Raw genomic sequence first — 27245 nt, forward strand, 5'->3', positions numbered from 1 at the left:
GCTGGAGGAATTCAGCTGGTTTTGCAGCATCTATAGGGGACAAAGATATATTGCCAACGTTTCAGGCCTGAGACCTTCTTCAAATAATAAGCTGAATAAGCCAGATGCAGGAAGTCTCAGAATTCAAACAATGGGGGAGGAACAAAAAGTGTTAATTGGATATAATAAGGGACAAGGTAAGAATTTATGATAAGGGATCGAGGTAAGAATTATGGAACAATTATAGAAGAATTAAGAGAATGGAAGAAATCCCTTATGACTATTCCTCAATTCCATTCAAAGAAAATTTAAAATTTAAAAAGTGAGATTGGTTTTAAATGCTTGGTTGCTGAATTTGTGTCTCAGATAGGCTTCAGCTAGTGATGAGACCAACAAGCTCATCAAGTTTGTCTGAACCACCAAGACATGGTCTGGCATGAGTTTCACTAACTCAAGGTATTCCTGTGTGTTTGGTCAAGTGAATGGAGAATAATGAGTCACTCTTGCTTCTTCCCCAAATTAAGATTCTGTGATTATCTCAGCCTGCTTTAGGGAGGCATGTATCACAGGCCTGTTGTATGGGTGTTTTTAAAATTATTAGATCATCCTAACCTTTATTATCATACCCAAAAAATAGTTTCATCTCAAGAACTTTGATGATTTTACTTCTTTCAGGAAATACCTATATCAAGATGGTATTCATGTATGGAAAAAATATACTGAGAGTAGTGTCTGTATTGTAATCCCTTGTTCAATTTTACTATTTTGCAAATAATATAGTTAAAGCACTAGACATCAGGAAAAAAGTCATACTTTTATTAGTGTGTGCAATTTTGGTTACCCAGCTATAGGTCAAAAATGCCTGAGAAAAAGTATACATTTAATAGTACCATGCACAGTTTCAATCACCCAGCTATTGGAAAGATATCATTAAGATGGACCATTCACGAATTGACATTTCATATGATGGTCACCACAGTCATCCATTTGATTTAGTTTTGCTATATTTTATATTAATATTGTTTGACAAAGTATAGAATTGCTTTTTAAGACACTAAAAGAGTAAGGAAATCACATAGTTCAGCAATTTATTTAGAAGTTTTTGCCTATAATACTAACGTGTGATTTTCTTTTAGCAATTCTCATCCAACCAGTATTTTATGTGACTGGCATACCCTCCTCCCACCCCCATTCCCATGTATTTGAAAGGCAGCTATGCACAGTAATATTTTTAGTTCTGATTTTTACTAAAACAATATGAGTGACAGCAGTAAATGTTAGCTTTCTAGTTTTCAAAACTCTCATACAGAATTACACCATTTATGTAGGATGGATCAGAGCAGTTAATTTACATTCAGAATATGTGTAGTGATACAAATTTGATCAAATCTATGGACGATAAAGTGTGATGTACAAAAAAAATCTCAGATTAAAGGCTTAAACTGAAAATCATGAGGTAACTCCCATCATTTGAGAATAAGCAAGAAGAAAGAAGATCTTTTTAAACATAATATTGTGTTTATTTTGGTGAGGCATCAAATGTAGTTAGTTGAAAGTTATTTAAATCACAGAAGTGCTGGAGGAACTCAGTTGGACTCACAGTGGCCATAGAAGGTTAAGATATATTACTGATTTTTCAGGCTTGAGCCCTTCAAGGTATGAGTGAAAAAAACAGGTGATGCCTAAGCCCACACATGTCAAACTCTGGCCCGCGGGCCAAATTTGGCCCGCGATATAATTCTATTTGGCCCGCAAGATCATTTCAAAAATGTATTAGAGGTGGCTCGCCGATGCTGTTTTTTGGTAATGTCACCCCCACCATCCTCCCCCTTCATTGCACATCCTTCCCCATTGTAACACGAGAAATTGTAACACGAGAAGTCTGTCGATGTCATCAGCCGGCAAGCCGGTTGGAAGCCTCCCCGCACAACCAGTCACTTCTCCCACCTGTCGAGCGGTGCGGCGGATTGGTGAGCGCCTGTGATTTCTCGTCGGCGCGACGGGCATGGCTGGCTGCGCACGGCCACCGGGCAGTGCGAGCCCCGCGCGACTGGCATCGGACAGCCCTTCCACAGCGCGAGCGTACTTCTCCCAGTCGCCACGGCCTTCAGCGCTTGCACCCACGCGGACCCCAGGTTCGGCCCTGCATGTGAAGAGAGAGATGGTGGCTGTCCGCAAAGGCTGATCGGCAGTGCGCTGGGCCTGAGTGGGAGGGTAAGCAGGGGTGGGCAGAGGGTGTAGGTGAGGAGTAATGGGCAGGGGAAGTTATGGTGGTGCGAGGGGCAGTTAGAGGGAGGGATGAGTAGAAGGAGGGGTGGATAGGGAAGAGGTAAAAGGGGAGGGGCAGGGCAAGTAGGGGAAGGGTGATTAGAGGGTGAGAGACGGGTAGAGGGAGGAACAGGTTGAGGGGAGAGGCAGTAGAGGGGCGTGTATAGGATGGGGTGGGTAGAGGCAGACCGAGTGGAGTGAGGGGTGAGTAGAGGTTGGGTAAAGGACTGGTCAGGTAGAGGGATGGTGGGTCGAGGGTGAATAGAGGCCTAGAGCCTGAGGAGTGAGCAGGAAATGCTGAGTCCTGATGCAGGCCAAAATGGACACAGCCTGTGAATGCTGACTACATCTCCACAGGGACCAAATATGTTTCCCTCAGGTCAAGCAAAGGGTGAACTTGAACTACCTACTCCTGACCTGTAACATTATCCTCCTAAAGTTATATCCTAAAGTTTAACATTACATATGTTGAAAGAAGAGAAAACATGCAGATGTTGTTGAAAATTTTCAATAAATATTTAGTTCGGCCCTCGACTTAGTCCAAGTTTTTAATTTTGGCGCTCCGTGAATTTGAGTTTGACACCCTTGCCTAAGCCACTGTGAGAATGGCTGAATTCCTCTAGCATTTACATGTTTGACTACAATCACTGTGTCTGCTGACTTTCGAGTTTCATTCCATTCAATTGAAAGTTGTTTGATTAAAGGTCCTGTCTCCTAACCAAAAGAAGGACATAATTCCAGAGAGACAGTGCAATAAAGGTTCACCAGATTGATTCTTCTGATGGCAGAATTGCCCCAGAAAAGTGATAATGAGTGGTGATCTCAATTAAATAGATAAAATTCTTTTGAGCATGACAAAGTAGATGTAGCGATGATGTATCCCCTCACCGGGGTACCTAAACCATTGAAGAGCCTTAAGATAAAGTAGTTGGTCATTCAGGGGTAAGATTAAAGAAGATTTCTTCACCCTATAGAGAGAGACTCTGAACTCTTTGCTCTGCCATTTGAGAATATTCAAGGCAGATATTGATAGATTTTTGAATGTTAAGAGAAGTGAAAGTTATGGAATTAGTACAGAAAAATTTTGCTGGTGTAAGAGAACAGCCATGAGGTATCACGTGGCATGCTCCTTCTCTTTTGTTCTTTCAGGCTGCTCTTAAAGGTGATAGTGAGTTAATAGCTTTGCTGTCCACAAAGAATTTTAATGTCAATCAAGGTGACTATCAAGGACGAACAGCACTCCACATTGCAGCTGCTATGAATAATTTGGATGCCGTTGTGTTGTTATTGAAAAAAAATGGTAAGACAAATAAAATTAACAGTGGTTTCATTCAGTTTCCAAAGGGATGGCTTTGTCCTTTTAATATTATAATTTTGGGTTTGAATTTGTGGTCAATACAAACAACTTGAATTCCTTAACTTTCCACCATTGACATGACCAACCCTCACTATTATGCATTAATGCAGCCTTTTGGTGAATAATTTTTATTTGACTAATTTGTTCTATTTTTCATCTACACTGGTCATTTCCCTCTTCCCTGTTTTCAGTTATGAGGTTCACATCCTAGTGTATTTTTCAGTATGTTAGTTTTCCCAATTTCCACTATTGTTGATTTTTTACCCTCAACAACACAGAGAAAATCAGTATTAATCTAACAATTACCTTTATTGATTCCGTTCACAACAACAGCAAGCAATTCATATAAAACTAAGTACCAGTTTTCATACCCACCAAGGTTTTTCTGACTTTCCCAAAAATCAAATAGAAAAGGTATTACCCGGGAATAGTTGTCTTTGCTCGCCAGATGTTTCTCTTGATCCTAATGAAATCTCTACATTTCTTACATGGGGTAAATCACTTCCATGATGGTTGGTCTCCATTTTCCACTGCTCCTTTCCCCAAATTCTCCATTCTTGTACTGTTCTTTATTAGCTCAACTGTTGTTATTTGATTTCATTGGCTAACAGTCACCTGGCCTTTACTGTGTCATATTTAATTGGCTCTGGTCCAAGGCTAAAAGGCTTAATTGCCTTATTGCTTTATCACCCCCGTGGCAGCCTGGGAACATTCCTATGTTCTGGCTCTGAGTATGACTATTTCACAAAATGCTGGTTGTAAGAACAGTCTCACAAAAGTGTCCACCTCCATTCCTTCAAGCACATAGCAAAAAACAAAGAAATCTCATTTCTCTCTTTCCACTATCCTTATCTCATGATTAACTTAACAGTTCACTGTTTTGAGTTTCTTACTGTCCAACACAATTGTTGAAGAACTAAATAAGAATTCTCCCTATAAGTGAAATGTCAGAAAGAAGGAATGCAGTAGACAGATGTAAAATACCCTTAGAAGGAAAAGATTTATAAAAACATTATTAAATTATGTCAAAATGTTGCCCCTCTGAAAAAAAAATTGATTTGTGGACCCATGTTATAATAAAAATGATTAAGAGAAAATAATTATTATCAGTGCTGCATCGTAACAAATTAAATGTCAGATTAATTCCCTATTTTTCACAGAGTTAACCAATATCTGACAGTATGTAATCTAGACCTGGTGACCAAACATAATTGGTGCAGAATATTTCTTTTAGTTCAAAGTACTAGCTTGAGTAAATTCTTTCATTACTGAACAATATATGAATTGTTTCTCATTTGCCTTTATTTCCCAGTTCATATTGATGAGAAAACGTTAGGGGATGGGCAATCAGCAATACATCATGCTGCAAAGCACAATGCAACCAGAACTTTATTGTATCTGTGCCAACATGGTGCCAATATTCAATCTCGAGATTTTCAATTAAGGACACCACTTTTCCTAGCAGCTGAATATGGTATGTTTTGATTATTAATTTTATTAGTAAAAATATGGATCAATTAAAATATGTATCATTTATATCATAAATTGTTTGATAGAAGAATATAAATGTTTAGTCATGTAATAGGATGTAGAATTTTAGATGTAAAATTAAACCTGAATTCTTACATTCCACAATGACAGATACATCCTTAAAGCCAACTTAAAATGAAGGAAAACGTTTTTTGGGCCAAAATTTGTTATTAAATTTGAACCTAACAACACCCAAACAAATGAACTCATCATTCACCTAATTTCTAATGTAGGTTCCTAGGGGAATAATTCCTCCTATTGTAATCAATGAGATGGATTCTCTGAATTACTGACCAATCATGGTCCATCCAGACCTGGAAATATTTGGTGATACTTCATTATTGTTGGTTTAAAATCCTGGAATTTCTTATCCAACAACCCTTGCAATGTCCTTAAAGTTTGTTCCCAACACTGTTTTCTGTAAGACAATGAGGTTTTGGCATTAAATACTGATCCTGACACAAATGGCTACCTCACATGAGAATAAAATAAAATCCCAACTCTTTTAGCACAATAAAAATAAGATCACTGAGAAGGCAAGCAAAAATAGAGCTAATATTCCACATTTACAGCCTGGTGACATTATTGGAACTGGTACATCAATAGAACTGTGAGGATAATTTAATTTAAAAAAATTTAGACATACAGAACCATGACAGGTCCTTCTGGCCCATGAGCCTATGCCACCCAAATACCCCAATTAACTTATGACCTGGTACATTTTGAAGGTTGGGATGAAACTGGAGCTCCTGGAGGAGACCCAGGGAGAATGTACAAACTCCTTCCAGACAGCAGTGGATTCAAACCCAGGTTGCTGGTCCTGCAATAGCGTTGTGCTCACTACTATGCTAACTGTGACACTCAGTCCTGAACCTTGTTGGTAGATTACAGATCCATGGCTTTGTCATTTTCATCAGATTTGCCCTTATATCCAAATTCTATTGCAGGAGTCACCAACTTTTTTGAAACTGTGAACTACTTCAAGGGTACTGAGTAATACGAAGAGCTACCAGTTTAGTACACACTTCTGAAATAACAAAGTTGCATGGTTTACCTTTAATTATATATTATTATTAATGATATGTGAAGACACTGATCATGTTAATGATTCCTCACAATAATTATTAACAATGATTTAACAAGGTAGGAAACAGATATGTTTCAACATGCAACACTTTATTTCCATTAATCTCTGCAACTGTTTCATTTTCAAATGATCACTTTTGCAACATTTCATAGGAAATCATCACGTCCCTTTTCTACGAGCCACTAACTCTAACTATTTTTAACAAATCATGAACTATGTATCATGTTTATACAAGTTATCAATTATGTAAGATTTAACAAAAATCAACTCTTTCAGATTTTTAAATAAATCTCATCACATTTTGTACCAATCACCAAATCTGCAGCATTTTTAACAAAATCATCATATCTGTCACACTTTTTGAACACATTTGTCACAATTTTTCAATATTTGAATTTGTTGGAGTCAGTAAAAATAAACATTAAAAGATGGGTAATTTAATATAAAAACTTATCAACTCCAACAGAATTTAACTTTGCTATGGCACTGCCATGTTGCCACTGACAACATCTGGTATCTTTTTGTCTGTGAGTGGGAAGCCTGACATTGCACGCTGCTCACCAGTGTACTGTAATCTGGGGTGTAACTTGACACTGCAACACTGAGTGAGTCTTGCAGATGTGCATCAGTGAGGCCTGTTCTGTGTTCGTTCTTGATGAAGTTCATGTCAGAAAACGCTGATTCACAGAGATAGGTTGAACCAAACAGACTGGCAACCTTCATAGCTGCTGTGCATATACCAAGTTTTTGGACATAGCTGAAACTCTTCTAACCATCGTACTTTCTCTCAGTTGGACATTGGAGAGAGTGGATATGACATCGGCTCCATTCTTCTCGTCTTTAAACAGAATGATTATCATCATTGCTTCTTTGAAAACCTCCCCGTCTGAAAATGCCACCTTCTTCTTTGTCAAAAAATGTGTAGCTCTGAATGAGGCTTTGGTTGTTTTTCGGGAGTTTTTCACCGGCCTCGTGGAAAAAGATTGCTGTTTGCCCAAAGCTACCTTTAAGTCACGGGCTTTTTCTGCCCATAGTGCGCTGCCCGGTGGGTAGTGTTAGGTCTGCTTTGTTCATGAATGAGTGAGACAAACACCAGACTGAGTCGAAATCAGGGTTCTTTGTTCTTTATTACCAGATTGTAACACTTGCGACTAACAAAGTTAGTCGGAGAATGCATTCTGCCGTTATCAGCAAAATGGTGATTTTTTATACCCTTGGATACATGCTTAGAACATCATCATATCATTACTTGTCCAATGACTAAAACTGTTGCTATCCTTTCCCTGCTAGCTTCCTGCCTCTCAATCCATCAATGTCTCTCTTATCTTGTAAGTACAAGGATGCATTCTGTTACTCCTTAGTACTGGGTGACTCCTTCTCCGGTCCCATCTCATGATGTTTTACCTAACAGGAGTACAAGGACACCTCCCCTTCTTGTTACTGCCCTGTACAGGGTAACTCCCTACACATTCCCATCTCATGATGTTTTACCTTACAGTAGTTAGCATGGTAGCTTTTGTGACACGTACTGAAGTGTTTCTCCACATTGTGCCGCTTTGCCATTGCCACAGTCGCCCCGCAACAAATGAAACACACACAGTTTTCTTTCACAGTAGTAAAAAAGAACTCTTCCTCCCATTTACTTTGAAAATGATAATTTTCTTTCTTTTTTCTGCCATGTTTTTGGGAGTAGAAACTGCATCTAGCTCATCATCTTCGCAGCGCCTGCAAGCTTATTCAGCAAATGCTGAGGGTTGTAATGCACACAATACTGACCTTTGAACCAGACTAGATCAGAGTTCATATATATTAAACATTTTTATTTTAAAAAATGGGTTTTTTTATATAGGTACACAATCCTTTATCCGGAACCCTTGAAGGACAGTGTGTTCCGAATTTTGGATTTTTCTGGATTTCGGAAAGCCAGATTTAAACTCACCCAAATTGTGCTACAGTATCCACTCACACCCCCTTCCAGTCACGCTGCCATCTCCCCCAACTACCCCCTTGCCAGCCCGACTCGCGCTGCCCATCTCCCCCCACCCTTGCCGGCCCGACTCACGCTGCCGGTCTCCCCCCCTCCCCTCCTGCCAGCCCGACTTGCACTGCCCGTCTCCCGCCCGCCCAACTTGCGCTGCCGGTACCTGTATTTTTGTTTTCAAATCTACATCAATGCAAAAAAGTGTGATTCAAAAAGAATAGCAACACAATTAAATAAAATTTTAGATGGAGCTCATTGGTGACTAGTGCTATTTTTAGAACAGGCCCACGGGCGACTCATGTGGTCCCTGCGGGCGATCTGGTGCTTGCGGGCACCGTGTTGGTGACCCCTGTTCTATTGTATTGAAAACCAATGTATAATATTTTTCTAATTGCTTGCTGTGGCTGAACACTTGTTATCACCAACTAAATGTATGGACAACAGGCTTTGCATCTTACTTCTGATAATAATCAGTTCTTCTACTTTAAGAACCAAAGTGAACCTCATATTTATTTCCATTAAACTAAATTTGCCATGTTTTTACCCACTCACTAAATCAGCCCATGGTGTCTGTGATTACTTTCCACTTGGCCGACTCATTACTTCCACCTCTTGCCTGTTCGCTGAAGCCTTGTGATTTTTTTCATATATTTTTCCAACGACCACAATGGATCTTGCCTCCTCCACATCTGAAATGAGATAAGAGCTTATTGTCATATACTTAAGTACAGATTTCTGAAATTTCAGATTTATTGTCAGAGTACATAATGACATCACATAAAAACTGAGATTATTTTTCTTGTGGGCGATGCAGAATTCTCACTTACTGGTAGTGCAAATGAAACTGTACACAACGTACACATGTAAACAAATAAAGAACTGTAAACAGCTAACAAATGTAAACAAACTGAAAGTACAATACTGAGAGAATAAAAAAGATAAAGTGAATGTGGTGATACGGTTGTGTGCACTGGCTGGCCCGCCCTCCTAGTGACATCCTTTCCTTGACTCTTCCCTGGTCTCCCCCATGTGACCCAGGCCATCAAGGTCGAGTCCCCTCTCCCTCTCCTCATTTTCCCACCTGGACCCGAGCCAGCAGTCTCTTGTATAATAAAGCCTATCGTTCCCCTCAGTCTTTGACTCTGTAATTATTGGGGCAACTGGTAGTACCCAACAGTGCACAAGTAGTAAGTGTCCTTAAATAGTTGAGTTTGTTGTTGAGGAGTCTGATGGTGGAGGGGTAGCAGCTATTTCTGAATCTGCTAGTATGAGTCTTGTGGCACCTATACCTCTTTTCTGATAGTAGAAACGAGAACAGAGTGTGTCCTGAGTGGTGTGAATCCTTGAGGATTGCTGCTGCTCTTCAATGGCAGCGTTCCCTATAGATGTGTTTGATAGTGGGGAGGGTTTTGTCTGTGATGTCCTGGGCTGTGTCCATTAACTTTTGGAGGGCTTTATGCTCAGTGTCCCCATACCAGACTGTGATGCAGTCGGTCAGCACATTTTCTACCACACATCTGCAGAAATTTGCCAGGATTTCCGGTCTCATACCCAACCTCTGCAAACTTCTAAAGTGCTGACATGCTTTCTTCATGATGCCATTAATGTATTAGGTTCAGAAAAGATCCTCCAAGATTGTGACTCCAAAGAACTTGGATTTGCTCACCTCTCCACCTCTTGATTCTCCCAATGATCACTGGATCATACACCAGTTCCTTGGTTTTGGTGACATTGTGTGCGAAGTTATTTTTGGTGCAGCTGCACAGGTACATAAAATACACTAACAAACAATAAATTAAATAATATTTTTTCTCAGGTCACCAGGATTCAGCTAAAATACTTCTGGATTATGGTGCTGACATTAAATCACTTGATAGTTCTGGTCAATCCATTCTCTCGCTCATGATGGTGAATATGCCTACGGTGGTAAGAATGCAGAATACTATTAACTTTAAGAAAGAAGTGAATTTATCTTATTCTTTTCACAAACCAAGTGCTTCACTGCTAGTTGTTTTTGATGGTGATGTAGAGAAATGTGGTTTGCACAAAGGGTGATCCTACAAATGTCAATTAAAATAACCCAGAAATTGATCCTCACCTACTTTTGTTGCAACAACTGTTTTGACCATGAGGCAGCCACTACATAATTTTTGGAGCCAATGTGTCAGGTGTTGTTGTTCAATCACTGGTGCAAGTTTCCTTATATACTGCAGAATGCAAAAATTAAAATATGATGTCCAGGTCCAGAGTCGAAGTTAGGGAGAGTGCTTAAAGAAAAGATTAACTAACTGTCAGCTCCCGGATGCCGTCTGGAGGTGAGGTGCTCAAAGGTTGTGGTCTGCAGCCAAAATTGAGGACTTGGATTGGAAAATGGAAAACCTGCTTGGAAATAATGAAGCTCCAGAGATCTTAAGAGGAAATGGAACAAGTTCTTTGTGATCATGTGTGAAGTGCCAGTTGATGAAGTAGACAAAGACGATGTGGTCAAACAATAATCATGGCTTTTATTAGCAGAAACTCATAATACAATAATGAAAGACAATAGGTGCATACACAGTTATACCCAAGGGGAGTATCCTTAACAGTAGAGATAATGCACAGCCAATGTTAGTACAGCAAGGCTCGCCAGAGGGGAGACAGGCAGCTTGGCAGACATTCACCACAATATGTCTGTTCTGAGATTGAGGCCTGAGGTACTGGGAATTTGGGGTTGTGAAGGGTGGAGTGGTGACCCGAGATTTCAACTAAGGCATAAGAGTTATTCAGGGCTTGGGGGCTTGATAAAATGGTTTCCTGAAGATTGGGACCTGGAGCTTGGATATCCAGGGCTTGGTGGAAATGACAAGGCTATGTACTGAGAGAGTCAAGGGGAACTTGAGTAGAGTAGATGTTGAAAAAAAACATCAAAAGATTTTGCTGTGAAAAGATGGTTGTACTGGAGTCATATTATTTCAGGTTGAACAAAACTTGGAATCAAATTACATAATTTCCAAAGTAAAACTTTGAAATGACTTGGTACAGGGCATCATGTCAACTGTGCATAAATGATACTAAATCATGCCAGGTGAAGAAAGGTGATTTGTGATCAGAAGGGGCCAGTTGAATCTCTAAAATATGGCAGAAGGGCAGCATGGGTTAGTGTAGCAGTTGGCACAACCCTGTTACAATGGTCAGCGACCAGGACCAGGGTTCAAATCCTGTGCTGTCTGTAAGGAGTTTGTATGTTTTCCCCATGTCTTCGGGGGCTCTGGGTTCCTCCCATCATTCAAAAACATACTGGGGGTGTAGGTCATTTGGGTGTATTTGGGCGGCACATATTTATGGGCTGAAAGGGCCTGCTACTGTGCTGTTTGTCTAAATTTAAAAATGTGAAGTTACAAGCACACTCCACTTTGAACTATTTTCAGATATTTTTGAATTTTGAGGTTGATTATGTTAATTGGCACGTGTACCTTTTCAAATGGGGTTAAATGATTTTTACACTCAACATATGCACCAGATATCCTCATCCTAATGTTAATTGAAAATAAAGCACCTCCAGCTGAGCATTACTGTTGTTTCTTCCTAGATCATTTCAGTGGGACTTGTGTCTGTAACCAACTTTTTATCCCTGGAGCAAGAATGAAGACTAATAGTCTTTATTTAAAACTTTTGTGGGTTTGTACATTGATGATTTTCTATGCTGAGTAAAAGGTGCCTGCAAAACTAATTTGGTAAACACTGTAAGAAGTTTTCAATCTCTGGGCAACTTCCTTCCCTCTCTCTACTTACATCTGTGTATTCCATCCTTCGAAGGCTCTTGTTCTTTGCAACTATTTAAGGGCCAGGCCCAGGTTCAGAGCCTGATACTGGCTTCAGACACATTAACTTTAATTCAACAATTCAGTTTTCATGGTTGTTCTTAAAGTATGAGTTTACTTTCTGGAGAACACTCAGAATAAACGTTTTCACTGTTTCTCATTACTATTGATAATTATCAATTCAATTCAATTCTCCCTTGAGGAGTCTCTGAACTACATCCTAATGTCCTCACAGTCATAACCTCCAGCCTAATCATGAACTCGACAGCTATTTCAATCCAACAGAAAATCAAATGGAAACACCACAGGAACAGACTCATCAGCCCATGATGTCTGGCAGTGAACTTGATGCCCAACTTAAATAAATCTCTTCATGTATCTATCTAAAACCCTCTTAAACACAATTATTAATTCTGCTTTCATCAATACTTGTTCCAGGCACCTGCCACTCTCTGTGCAAAAAAAAATTATTTGAGTTCCCTTTTCATAATTAATCCGTTGATCTCTACTATTTTCAAATTTTCTGTGCCTTCTGTGAAGAAAGGCATAAAATATTTGTTTTATTTGTCCACTATTTCCTTAACTAAAAATGTCATCATGTTCATGAAAAATGTTTCAACATTCAATACATGTCTTCACAGGCTGAGGAAGGCTTGAATCAATTTTATTCATACAGTTCAGACACCCTGAAAACACAATATTATCTCAAGCCCTTGGAGCCATTTGATCAAAACAGTAAGTTACAATCTGGAAAAATTAATAGGTGCATAACATTACTGGTGGAAATGTATAATGGATGGAATATCATAAGATTGACATAGTTTATATTCTTATAATCAAATAGGATGAGAAACTCAAAATATATAAAATACCACTGAATGCTCAAGAATACAGCTCTGCAAAGTTTAGTTTATCCTTAATCCAGATAAATCAAACATGACAGGAATTCATTGTGATGAAATAGTTGTTGTAAAGTTCAGGCTAGTGTTCTCGGCGTAATTGAAGCAGCTGCCCACAGTCAATTCAGATTTTATGCATATTATTTCAAAAAGTCATGCCAAGTTCTCATTAGTCTTTGATTTATTATCCATAAATCCTTTAGCCATGTGTCACTGTGAATGTCGGTACATAGAGTGCATTCCACTGGAGCTCTGCTATAGTGTCTGGTGAACCTTGTTTGTTCTGAAATAGACTTTTGGTGCTGGCAAGCAGTGACATATCAATAGTTCCTATGCAGCTGGAATTCGGGTTGGGAACAGGGTAAATTCATGGCCAGAATTATGATCTAGAAAGCTTGTGTGTTTCATAACAACATTTTTTTGTCATCTATGGGAAGTCCATATTCCTATTTCTAGTGAATGTATTTCAGCACAAAATGAACTCTGGTAATTTAGATATCGTTGTGGGCCATGACAGTTATAACTTGAGGTATGGTGTGGTTATTAGCTCAAGGGTATAACAAGAAAGAAAACTCACACAAAGGGAGTGCAGTCGACACTGAGTTTATTGAGATGCAGCTCTGCCTTTTATAGGCAGCCGGCCACGTCACCACTGGGGTGTGGCTTGGGCAGAGCTGGCTGCCGATTAGCCGCCTCGGATCCGCAGGCCTGGATTGGACTCCCTGTAATCCGCTAATGGTGATTGATTGATTTGGCTGCTATTACTACAGCATAGGGGAACAGGACTCCCATCCTGCATGATGCTTGCTCAATTGTCACGTTCAACGGCCTTTTCTGTGTCAGCCTGCGGAATTGGCTGTGGGCTGCTACAATATTACTAACAAAGAATACATGGAGGTGTTTTTTTTTAATGTTAGCCTCATGCCTTAATGTTGTTGAACCTGTAAAATGTGAACAACGAGAGTAGATGTATAATAAACTTGCTTAACTTTGGTTAGAGAAAAGTAATAAAATGATGGAATCTTAACATTTTTCCCACTTCAAACAGCTTTAAAAAGTGAATACTCAAGGAGACCTGTAAGTAACACTTAATGAGTACTGTGAATAGCTGTTGTGACATAATTCTTTAGCTATCCATTATTACCTTAATACAAATGGATACTTTTGCATTTACTTGATTACTTTTCTAATGAAGCAACCTACAGTATATTTAGTATGCAGAGGATGGAAATCTGAAATTAAAACAGAACATGCTCAAAAAACTCAGCAGGTCAGGCAGCATCTATGGAGAGAGTTGAGACCTAGAATATGGAGAATCAAGAAAGTGGAGGATGTTGAAGGGTGGAACAAAAGGAATTTATCTAATTGACACTTAATATCAGATTTCTGTAATGTGTTACTCAGGTTATGTGGTGTGTGGAATGTTGTAGAATATGCCCTACTGGGACATGCCAATAGGCCACACCACACAGGAGAATAAATAAGAAGAACAGTGAGCAACAATGGCCGCTCCTCAAACAAATAGAAATAAAGAGTGATTTATCTAAAGTTGAGCAACTCAGTATCAAATCCCCAGATCTTAACATCCCCAGATGGAAGTTAGGGTATTGATCCTCAAGCTTGTGTTAAATTTGGAACAATGTAGCAGGCCAAAGAATCTTGTGTTAGAGTAGGAGTGGCATGGTTTCGTAGAATCATCGAGCCATAGAGCATGGAACAAGCTCTTCAACAAGTTTATCCATGTCAACCAACTTAGCAGTCCCATTTGCCTGCATATGGCCCACAACCTTCTGAACCCTTCCTATCCAAATATCTTTTGTTTAATTTCCTATGGCAGCTCATTCCAGACACAGACTACCTTCCATGTGAAAAAGTTGCACCTCAGGCCCTTCTTAAATTTCTCCCTTCCCTAGTTCTAGAATCATTAACTGAAGGAAAAAAGACTGTGAGTATTTACTTTATAAATGCCCTTCATTATTCATTAGGTTGCCTCCTATTCTCCATGGAATAAAGTTCCAGCCTGTCCAGCCTCTTTCTATAACTCAAGCCACCAAGTCTCGGTAATGTACTCATGAATTTTTTCTGCACCCTTTCCAAATAAATAACATCTGAACTTTAGATAGAGTGAATTATAATGGCAGGCAACTGGAAGTTTGGTTTTTTCTGCAGACTGGATGAAAGCACTCTGCAATGTGATCACCCAACTACATTTTGACAACTGAATACAGTACTGCAGTGAACTGGGATGCACTGGGGGAGTGCTGTATTGATGATTGGCCCTGCCTCCTGGCTCCACCCCCGTTTACCCATATATAACCCTGGTTTCCCGCCTAAACCCAGAACCCCTCTGAAGCCTATTAGTGAACCCTACCCATTGTTGAAAGCCAATAAAAATGTTTGTTCTCCCTCCAGTCGTGTGAGAGCTTTTATCTATGCTACAATTTTATTAGCTTTTAAAACAAAGATGGAGATGTTACTCAAGCCCAGTGTGCTGCTAATAGACCCACAGTCTCCTGACATGGCTGAGGAGTTCGCATATTGGGTAGTCTGCTTCCAGGCCTACCTGAACATGACCAGGGATGTTTTCTACACAGACGGATTCCAGAGATGGCGCTCATCTCCAGGGTAGGAATGAAGGGGTACACAGTCATCAGAGAATGCCAGACATATGAAGCCGCCATCGAGGTGCTGAAGACTCGCGACATGAAGGCCCCGAACGAGGTCCTAGCGAGGCACCGGCTCACTCTATGTCGCCAATGGCCCAGAGAGTTGGTTGATGATTACCTGCTAGATCTGCAGACACTTGCTAAGAAGTGCAGATATGAAGTGGCTTCAGGCCGCATCCGAGAAGACGAGCAGATCTGGGACACTCTGGTCGCAGGAGTCTGCTTGAGCTACGTGAGGCAGTGACTACTCGAGTCAAGAAAGGAGGACCTCGCTAACCATGTCGAGCTGGCCAAATCACTGGAACAGGCCAGGCTCAAAAACAATGATCTCGAAGCCAGTGAACTCGTGCTCTCAGGTGAGCACCTCTAAGGACCGGCTGCTCCCGCTATGGCTGCCCCTGCTCTAATGGCTGCCGCTTCCCACACCAGGGAGTGCTTTTTCTGCAGAAAAGGTCAGCACCCCCGAACTCGTTGCCCTGCTAAAGACTCGGCTAGCACCAGCTGCGGAAAGAAGGGGCATTGGGTGAGGGTCTGCCGTGTGAAGGGAGGTCCAGGGAAGTTCAAGGCCTGCACTGCTCCTGGATCCGATTCCAGCCCCAAGCTGGAATATATTGTATATATCTTTTTCCTATGTCTTCTGCCGGCTTCTGATCCCATGTTTTCTTCATCCACAGACCCTTAATTCTGCAGGAAGGGGTGAATGCAGTGAACTGGGATTCTCTGGGAGAGTGCTGTGTTGATGACTGGCTCCACCCCCGTTTAATCCATATATAACCCTGGTTTCCTGTCTAAACCCAGAACCCCTCTGGAGCCTACTCGTAAACCCTACCCATTGTTGAAAGCTAATGAAAGAGTTTGTTCTCCCTCCAGTCATGTGACCTTTTATCTACACTACAAGTACACCAGATGAGCAAGAAAATTATTACTTCATCTATAAGAATTGTTTTTGTCCCGGATGGTAGGAAGGGAAGAGATTAAAAAAAAGACAAGTGATGTAGTTAAGTGATGTAGTTGTGATTGTAGTGTTGTCTAAAGCGGAGTATTATGCAGGGATGAAAGATCAGACCACTTAGCTGTTAAAGGAGTGATTCCATTGAAGTGGTGAGTTGGGAGGAACATGCACCTGGTGGCAGAATCTTGTTGGAGCTGCCAGAAATTGCAATGGATGATCTGTGAGTATGGTGGGTTGAAAGGTAAGGAGTAGGAAAACTCTCTCCAAGAAGAGCATGGGTAAGATCAGATGTGTGGGAAAAAGATGAGATATGGGTCAAAATTTCCATCATATTCGGCCCATCCAGCTGTTACTTTATCCTTGAGGCATAACAGAGTTTACATTCCTAAAGTGTCTTGGGTTTGTGGTTAATTAGCTATAGAATTTCCTGGTTATAATCAAATAAGTTCCAGAGTTTTGTTTTATTTATTCGTTTTTCATGATCTGAGAATTGATGACCAACATTTATTGCCCATTTGTAATTATCCTTGAACAAAATGCCTTGTTCGTAAGCCATTTCTGATCATGTTTAGGAGGTCTTTAGAAGGATGTGCAGTCAGACATAGTCTAGGCCAAGTAAGACTGGCAGATTTCTTTGCCTCAAGGACATATTTGAACCATTTACCATTATATAAATAGTTTTGTGCCAGCTTTTTATAAATAAAACCTAAACATTATAATTTAAAAAGTGAAATTGAAATAAAAATAAAAGAATGGCAAACATTCAGCAGGAGAGACCACAACTGTAGGAACAGAAAAAGAATCAATGTTTTAAGCCAACAACCCTTTATCAGAACTAACCAAGCTGTCTGTGTAAGCCAGTCCTGTTTGCCCATATTTGGCCCAAATCTTTCAAAATGTTATCTAGTCATGCACTTAAATGCTTTTCAAACATTGCCATTGTCGCACATTGACCACTTGTGCTGGTAGTTCAAGCCACATACCTACTGTGCGAAAAAGATAATAAATCTGTCCCTCCAAAATCTGTCCCCTCTTAACTTAAATCTAGTGTATTTTTTATTCACCCTTTCCAGCTTAATGATATATTTCTTACAGCTGAGTGACTAGAACTGCAGATAATAATCCAAGTGTGGTCTCACCAATGTCTTGTACAGTTGTGACATGATGCCCTAATTCCTGCAATCTATGCCCTGAATGATGATTCCAAGATTGCCAAATGCTTTCTTCACCACCATATCTTTCTGTTTCAACATTTTCAATCAACTATGTACTTGGACTCCTGGAGCACTCTCTATTTACTGTACAAGTCCTGCTCAAGTTTAATTTGGTATACTGCAGTACTTTACACTTATCTGAGTTAAATTACATCTGCCATTTCTAGGTCCATATTCACAAATCACCAAGATCCTGTTGTAATGTCAGATAATCTTCATATCTCTCTCCTCCACTTTGGTGTCCTCCAAAAACTTGCTAACCATGCTAACTACATTGCTCTCCAAGTTGTTGATATAGATGATAAATAGCAATGGGCCCAGTACTAATCCTTGTGGCACACCACTGGTCAGTGGCCTCCAATTTGAATAACAACCCCCATTACATCAAGACAACTGTATTCAATTAGTCATCTCACCCTAGATCCCATGTGTTTGGTCCTTCTGGACTAGCCTGCCATGCAGGACCTTGTCAAGTTCTTGCTAAAGTCTATGTAGACATCATCAACTACTCTGCCCTTGTCAATCATTGAGAGAGAGAGAGAGAATATTTAGTAGGGTTAAATCCAGACTCTATGAAAAAGAATGAATAGCACTATGACAAAGCAGAGAAAAAGAGAAGGGGGTACATAACAATTAGTGTGAAGTGCCCTGACAGCAAGAACAGAAAGCCCATTATGGTCCTGCGTAATACATTAGTCGGGAAGGTTAAAGTGAGCTGGCCAACTGGATTCAAAACTTAGGTAGTGAAGGAGATTGTTTTTCATATTAACTACTTAATTACATTGTCTTCCAAGTTGTTAACATGGATGACAAAGAACAGTGGACCCAAAACCAACCCTGCAGCACACCACTGCAGATGACAGTGAGAATACCTCAGTTTACAACAGGATGCAGATCAGTTGAAAAGGTTGCAGAGGAATGGCAAACAGAATTTAACTATGAAAGAGTGAGGTGTTGCACTTGGGTAAATCAAATCAAGCACAACTTACACAGTAAATGATAAGAGCCCTGGAAAATGATAAAGAATGGAGAGGCCTAGGATTACAGGTGTATAGTTCCTGGAGGTTCCTGGAGGACAGGATGGTAAAGAAAGAATTTGATATGGTTGCCTTCATTGGGTGGTTTATTGAGTAGAAAGGTTGGGACATCATGATAAAGCTATACAAGTCTGGTGAGACTACACTTGGAGTACAATGTATATTTCTTTTCAACCAGCTGGAGGAAGGAAGTCATTAAGTTGAAGAGGGTGCAGAAGAGATTCACCAGGGGGCGTGGCAAGATGGCATAAGGATCAGACGTGCCTTCCAGTCCTCTCCTGACTCTATCTTATTGTTTTGTCTAGAAATGCCCGTTAAAATTCTTTAAAAGTTTAGATAATTTCAGTGTTGTTAATTTAACTTATGATGGTACAATTGGTGAAAAAGAGCAAAAAAAACGACAACAGATCATCAAAAAACTACATTTTCCAAAAGTTCAAGTTTTGGAGCTTACCTACAGGAAAGACACCGGGACTCAGCGTGAAATGGATCCCAGGAGAGAGGTACAGTGTTCGGATGTAGAGCTCTATGTTACATCGGTAGAGCCCCCGAAAGAGGGGGCCAAACAGCCTTTAGAACAAAGAGTTACTCAAAGGCATTTGTCAACTGTAGAGGTGGCACTGCAAACTGCATCTCTTGAGATAGAAGAATCTATACAACTTGATGTACTGGGAGAACTTAATACATTATGGACTGGGGAAAACCCCGGCCAGCGTCCTCCAGTCACTGCTGGAGATGCTGTGGCTGGGGTTTCCACACACAGTCATACTACAAGGAAGGCAACTAGAATTAAGGAAGGAACAGAAGATCCTTTGGTTATGCAGAAGAAGCAGGAATCTGTTGAGCCAAAATCTCTTCCAATTGAAAAGATTTTTGTGAATCTTGAATCTAAATGATCTTATACAATGCAGGGATTATCCAAGATTATGACTGAACTTGGTACTAGGTTTAATACTCTGGTGAAAATACATTCTCAACAGATGGCTGAGTTTGGAGCTTTTAAGCTTGAAGTGAGAGATAAATTTAATTCGTGTGAAGAAGATATAGACGAAATACGGGATCAAGTTTTTGATGTGACCAAAATGGTCGAAGACTTACAAACTCAAAATTTGGTGAAAAAGATTGATTATTTGGAAAACCAATCCAGACGGAACAATATAAAGATTATTGGTTTGCCAGAAGGTATGGAGGGACCAGACCCAAGAAATTTTTTTACTGAATGGATTCTGCAGGTGCTGGGTCAAGAACATTTCCCGGAAGGTATAATACTGGAACGTGCTCGCAGAGCCTTGCGTAGAAGATCTATTCAAGGTCAAAGTCCAAGACCTGTTTTGGTTCATTGCTTGAATTATTACGACAGAGAAATAATTTTACGAGTGGCTATTAGAAATGCACAACAGAGAAAATCACCCTTGATGATTCAAAATAATCGAGTTTTCTTCTATGCGGATTTGAGTCACGAAGTTATGTTTCAACGACAGGAATTCAATCCTGCTAAAGAGTTGTTGCGGAAGAAAGGTTACAAGGCAACCTTTAGATATCCAGCTGTTTTGAAGGTTTTTCAAGTTAGTTGCCAACCAAAGTTCTTTGATTCTCCAAAGGAAGCTATAGCATTTGCTCAAGAGCTGCCAATTACTCAGTTTCAACAGAGACATAGTCTGCCGCGATCTCTAAGGAGACAAGAGATGGAAGAAAAGAGCCGTGCTCCAAGAAGGAATGGTTGTAATGGTGACTCAGCAGTTGGAGCTGATTAAAAGAAGAGTTGTCCTTTTTTTTTCTAATGTTTTTTTTTTAAAAAGGGATATTAAATAATGATGATGTTAGTTTAAGATGAAGTGAGAGTTGGGGGAGAGAACTGGATAGGCACTATTTCCTGAAAGTCATCTGCTACGTGTGAGTTATCTCACACCCATTTTTTTGGGGAGTTACCGCATTGCGCGGTTTAGACGGGAGGGGGTATTTTTAACCTCCTACCCGTTTTTATTTCCTTTTTTTTTGTATTATTAGATTAAAGAGTGAAGGGTTTTTTTGTTTAAATATTAAAAAAAAAACATAAGAAAGTATTTGATTGTTTAAAAAACTAAAAATTGATGTGGTTTTTTTGGTAAAGTTTATTCAGTAGATAAGGAATATCTGAAATTTAAATGTGAATGGGATGGATAAGTTTTTTTAAATATTTTTCTTTAACTTTAAGGTGAAAGGAGTGGTAATTCTGGTGTATATTATTTTGCTATTTTAGTTATAGAATGAAGGGAATAATGGTGAAAGTTATAAATTGAATTGTACAATTCTTAATGAGGCTTGAATTTTGTTTGTGGTTTATGCTCCATTTGTTGAAGATATAGATTTCGTTGTAGATGTGTTTTTATTATTTGGATATCTGAATTTTAACGTAATGATTGGGAATATTTAAATGTGGTATTGGAGCTTTTATTGGATAACTATTCAAGAGTAAAAGGGAAAAATGGTGGAAGAGTACTAAAATTGAATTGTATAATGCTTAATGAGATTTGAATTTTGTTTTAAGATGGTGGTTTATGTGACCAATATGATGATAGATGTGAAGTTAGTTGATATTTGGTGAAAGTTTATCTCTATAGAGAAAGTTTTTTTTCATCTTTTTTTTTCATGCTACAATTTTTTTTTAAGAATTGATTATTGTTTAAGAATTTTTGATAGATAATGTTACTAACTTTACTAATTTTTTATATTAAGTTTGAGTTAAATATATGTTTCATCTTAACTCTTTTTGTTAAATATATGCATTTAAATTTGATTTAAATATGTTTTTTAAGTCTGATATCTTAGTATTAATTACTTTTCTTTTTGTTAGTATTTTAATCGGTTATGTTTTTGTTTTTTTTTTGTAAGTGGGTTTTTTTTCTCACATATATTATTAACTTTATTAATTCTTCACTCTTTATTTTGGGGGGAAAGTGGGGGGTTGGACTAATTTGAGTTGGGTTATTAATGTGTAATAATTATTGGGGAGGGTATAGTTTATTTAGATTACTGATACTGTATTGTAATTTTATTATTTTATTCTTAATTTTTTAAAATGTAATCCTATATGTTATTCATGTTATAAAATCTTAAATAAAGTTTTAAAAAAAAGAAGAGATTCACCAGTATATTGCTGGGATTGGAGGGCTTGAATTATAGGGAGATGCTAGGTCTTTATTCCCAGGTGTGTTGAAGACTGAGGGATGATCTTATCGAGGTTCATAAAATCATGAGGAACATGCATAATGTAAATACTCAGTCTTTTTTTTCCCAGGGTAGATGATTCTAAAACTTGAATTTAAGAAGACCAGGTAGAGATTTAAAAGGAACTTGAGAGCCACCTTTTCATTCAAGAGGGTAGTCCATATCATGCACAAAATGCTAAGGGAAGTTATAGAAGCATGTTATGAGTTCAAAAGACATTTGGACAAATATATGGATAGAAAAGGTGGTTCTCAACATTTTTCTTTCCATTCACATACCATTTTAAGTATCCCCTATGCCATAGGTGCTCTGTGATTAGTATGGGATCGCTTAAGGTGGTATGTGGGTAGAAAGAAAAAGTTCGAAAACCACAGTTATAACCACAGTTATAACCACAGTTATAACCACAGTTATAATTGAGTTATAATTAAGTTCGAAAACCACAGTTATAACCACAGTTATAACCACAGTTATAACCACAGTTATAATTGAGTTATAATTAAGTTCGAAAACCACAGTTATAACCACAGTTATAATTGACTCGTTATGTGCACGATTTCATAACTCCAAAGAAAATGGGCCAATGACAATTTTTGTCAAGTAAAATATTTCAGTAACAATTGGATCTAGAATAGTGATTTTCAACCTTCCCTTCCCACTCACACCACCTTAAGCAATCCCTTACTAATCACAGAGCACTGATGGCATAGGGATTACTTAAAGTGATATGTGAGTGGAAAGAAAAAGGTTGAGAACCACTGGTTTAGAAGTTTATGGATCAAATGCAAGCAAATGGTAATGCCAACTTGGTCAGCATGAACAAGTTGGGCCAAAGGGCCTGTTCCATGCTGTCGGATACTATAGCTAAAAAACGCATCCAATAGAACCATCATGATAAAGATGTGTTTTCATGACAGTCACTTAGTCTTTGTGGAGAATAGGAGCAGGCTTGTTAATATGAATATTGAAATCTGATGCTTCACATACTGAAATAAATTTATTTGGTTTAACTAGATGCAGTTTATTGTTTGGTGTAAACTGAACAACTTAGTAAGGCATCCTGTCATTAAGAAATTTGTGGATATCAAATGGAAAATGTATGGACAGTAAGTTGTTATTTAAAATGTTACTTTTTTTTCAGTTTTATGTTGAACGAATGTTTACCTTGTATTAATGATGTTTTTTTTCTATAATCCATTGCAATAGAAAAAAGAATTTGTACTTCTAATAATTTGAAATTATATCTAAGCATAAAATGAAAACTTTATTTGGATATTGCCGTGAGTATTTAACCTCTAAAGACTGGGAAAATTGGATGCATAAAATAGGTGGGAGTGTTGTTTCATTTGAGTGTACAAATATTTAGGAATGTTGAAGGGCCAAGAGAAATATGCATACACTCAAGGAAACATATGGCTTCGCCAAATCCTAATCATGTACCTTTCTCCTGCATCCTTATTGTGCCCCCCTATCTCCATCACCCTAGATGAGAGATCTCCACTAACTTCCCTGTGAACTCTTGTTCTTCTAATTTTTCAATTACATCCGTTCTCCCCATTTTTTGGATGATAGCAGCTTTATCCTTCACAGTACATTATTATGGCCTCTCTCCCTTCTCCTAAATGTGGTCTCTCTTCCTTCTCACTGAATTTCCCTCAACCCATCAACCACCCTGCAAACAGTTACGATCTAATTTTCCAACCAATCGCTGCCTTGCTTGTTTATTTTCACTCCCCTTAACCACTTAATTGCAATTCTCAATTCAAATTACTTTCTTCCTGATCAAGGCATCTCTTTTTCTTCTTTATTTCTCTTCTCTCTCTCTCTCTCTCTCTCTCTCTCTCTCTCTCTCTCCCCCCCCCCACACACACACCTTGCAATTCATAATGATGTCATATTTCTAATTATGTCCTATCTTTTCACTCTTCTGATTGTTGTTTATCCTTTTTCTTCTTCCTTTGCAAGTTCCTTCATACTTACAGAGCCTTTTCCCAACTGAATATTGTTTTACTCGAACTGGTAAATGAGTGTTATTGGACAAAATTTGACTCTAGCTTACAAAAAGGGATATTGAGTATTGTTAGTTGGAGGTTGATTTAAAATTATGAATCACTGGAGGAAGAGAGATAACTTGAGGATAGAGGTTTAAGCTTTTTCCAAAACATAGGATCCAAATGGATAAAAACATGGCTAACGTTGGCAAGTATAAAAATCGATGATGAACAACATGCCTGAATATAAGAGCAACAGAGGGATCTCACAGGGTCATAGATGAAATTTGATGCCTCAAAGTATGTATCACTAAACATTAATATCATGACTGTAATATTTATAAGGGAATATATTTCCATATTGACTGATTTTGAACAGAAACATTTTAAATTATGTTTTCCACAAAGTTTTGCATGGATCTCAGAAACAGCGTTTTTTTTCCAAGTAAGTGGTCTTTTATTTAGATTCAGTAGATTCTTAATTTGTCATTCAGCTGGAGAAAAATAATGCTCTTGGGGTCTCATGAAAATAGCTTCAGAAATATTGACTGTCTTAAAAAATAAACATTAACTTTCCAGAGTTGAAATGTTTCCTATTTATATTTTATAGCATGGAAGCTTTGACTCTTCTTGTGGCAAATACTGTGTTCTTTGTGTCTTGGTTTTCTTTCTTGTATTTGTTCTCCAAGGAAAGAATCAGATTTACTGATTTTCGAAAGGCAAGTAATGCTGGCATTTTTTTTAAGATTTAAAAACTTTGCAGCATTTTAGCAGGGCATGCCAAGTTCATGTTTCATCTTCAGCATTTTGATTAAATTATTATGAATTATCTGGATTCTATGGAATGATACACGTTCATGCAAGTTGTATTCATAAATCAGTTCTTTTAGTCTGAATTTTAGTTTGATGAGTCTGCACTGCACCAAATCCACTTCAAGGCCAATACATCCTTCCTGTGATGCAATAGTGTACTCCAGATGGAGGCTGATCAGGCTCTATATGAGTGAAATTTAAAATAGGTCATTTGGTGATATGTATAAATGGACTTGTTCATTTTTGTTATCTTCACTGCTACAATTCAAAAATATTCAAATATATCTTTCTTTGATCCAAAATAGATGACTTTACATGTTCTGATTTGGTGCTTTATTTGTTGCATTTTAGCCAATTTATTTAATCTATAAATCTCATGAGTCAATTTAACAATTTACTGTGATACTCCTAAAATGAGCATCTTCTGCAAATTTGAAATATTTCTGCCAAAAGCCAGTGAGTCATGTAGTTTCAAGTCAGAACATAAGACAAGTATGTTTTCATTATTGCATTCTATGAAGCAGTACATTTGTAAAGGACTACATCCATATTTTGCAGAATACTCTGGAGACTGGCTCTGATTCTGAACACTGCAGAGAATTTGGGTGAGGTGCATGACCATAGATGTATCTATGGTGACCTTTCTGGGTGTGCTGCAAGAACTAGAGCTAAATCTTTTGCTGTGGAGATATGCTAAGGGACCTATGAAAGAGAACTCATGTCTACAGACCCTATCCACCCAGAGTATACTTAAGGGACCACCTTGCTGAGATTGATCTTCTTGAGGCATATTGTCTCTGTAATCAAGGTTTCCAGGTCAATAGTGATATATAGTCAGAGAATTGTACAGCTTCCTCTTGCAGCTTATTCCATGTACCAAGCACCCTCTCGGTGAATATGTTGCATCTCAGTTCCTATCTTTTATCTCTTACCTTAAACCTATGTAACAATAACATATCTTATCTTATTCACCTTATCTCAGTCACTCGAAACTTTATATTCTCTTTCAGATTACTACTCAGTTTTCTATGCACCAGAGGAAAAAGTCCCTGCCTCTCCAGCTCTCTTTATAACTCAAACCCTCCAGTCCTGGCAACATCCTCATAAATCTTTTCCTGCATCCTTTCTAGCTTAACACAGGTTTGCAACCTTTAGTGACCACAACACCAGCTACCATTATTATCTTAAATTGCTTTGCCACCAGATCATTCTGCAGTATATCTCACAGTAAATAAAAAGAAATGCAGTTACAAGAAGTCTGAAATTTTTAAAAAAATCAAAATATGCTGGAAATACTCAGCAGGTTAGGCACCATGTGTGTAAAAAGTTAACATTTCTAGTCCATGACTCTTGTTAGAACTGAGAAGGAGAGAAAACAAATTAGTTTTAAGTCACCAGAACAATTGATAGAACAAAGGAATTACTTCTAATGATGTACTCATCACAACATTAAGGTCACATACTTTTAGCTCAAGGAAAAAGAATCATCTGCACTTTTCCTTCAGGGGAGACAATCAGATTGAGTGCAGAGTTGGATTTGTGAGCATAAGTATATCTTAAAAACAACTTAATTATTTGTGATGTCCACAATGTTCTTTATTAATAAGAAATTGAAATGCCACTGAATGACCAAGCAGCAATTGGCAGCAAAGTATGAGGAAGACTACTGATGCTTGGAAAAATATTGTTCATTTGAGCTAATGGATTTTTAAATTAAATGAGGTCTCTGAATAATGTCAAACCCTCTATACAGTAGAAGTCCAAAAATCCAGATCACCTGAGAATCCAGACCTCTCGACAACTCTCGGCATTTGTATGTGCGTGCATACGCATTGCATTCATGCATGCATTGTGTGCATGCATTGTGTGTGAGTGTGCATTGCTTGTGTGTGTGCATGCATTGCATAAGCACCACAAATGTACTTCCCGAGAATTTTTTAAAAATCCAATAATCTCGACTAATGCAATCCTTGAGCAGTCTGAATTTTAGGACTTTTACTGTACTTTCTGCCAACTCAAAATATCAATTAAGAAAATCACATTTAAAACTTTTAATGGGAAGTAGAACTCTAATGAGAAGTAATTATTCACAGCAACATTTTTGAAAATTTGCCATTATAATCATCAAAGCATCAAACCTGATGAGGTGTCTTTTTTTCTTTGTGCAGGAAATATGGATTTTCTTGTTAGTTTTATTTTGCATTACTGAAGTACTATACTTGATCATTCTTGATATAAATGAATATTTTGGGATCAAATACATATTTCGGCAGTGGCAACAACAGCAGCAGGAATCGATAGAATATGACTTAAAATTCTGCAGCCCAGCTTTGCCACAGGTACAGAGTCATTTTGTTACAGTATTTTTTGACATACTTTCTCATTTGTTCAGCCACCAAATGAAAATTGACTGCCTTAACATTCCAAATGTCCATCTTGTAGGTGAGATCTTCCTCTTTCCTTC

General features: G+C 38.5%; 1 protein-coding gene across 1 annotated transcript in view; it reads left to right on the forward strand.

The window, feature by feature from the left end:
* The window catches only part of LOC138736409 (transient receptor potential cation channel subfamily V member 5-like), a 109104-nt gene that overhangs the window by 31503 nt on the left and 50356 nt on the right, over positions 1-27245 (forward strand). Inside the window, exons 4-12 of the mRNA XM_069885894.1 lie at positions 3397-3547; positions 4917-5078; positions 10019-10128; positions 12644-12737; positions 13950-13978; positions 14887-14961; positions 22992-23083; positions 24579-24687; positions 26950-27120. Coding sequence (XP_069741995.1) covers positions 3397-3547; positions 4917-5078; positions 10019-10128; positions 12644-12737; positions 13950-13978; positions 14887-14961; positions 22992-23083; positions 24579-24687; positions 26950-27120 — 993 coding nt within the window. The remainder of the gene's footprint in view (positions 1-3396; positions 3548-4916; positions 5079-10018; positions 10129-12643; positions 12738-13949; positions 13979-14886; positions 14962-22991; positions 23084-24578; positions 24688-26949; positions 27121-27245) is intronic.

The sequence above is a fragment of the Narcine bancroftii genome, chromosome 6, assembly GCF_036971445.1.
Source record: "Narcine bancroftii isolate sNarBan1 chromosome 6, sNarBan1.hap1, whole genome shotgun sequence".
NCBI lineage: Eukaryota > Metazoa > Chordata > Chondrichthyes > Torpediniformes > Narcinidae > Narcine > Narcine bancroftii.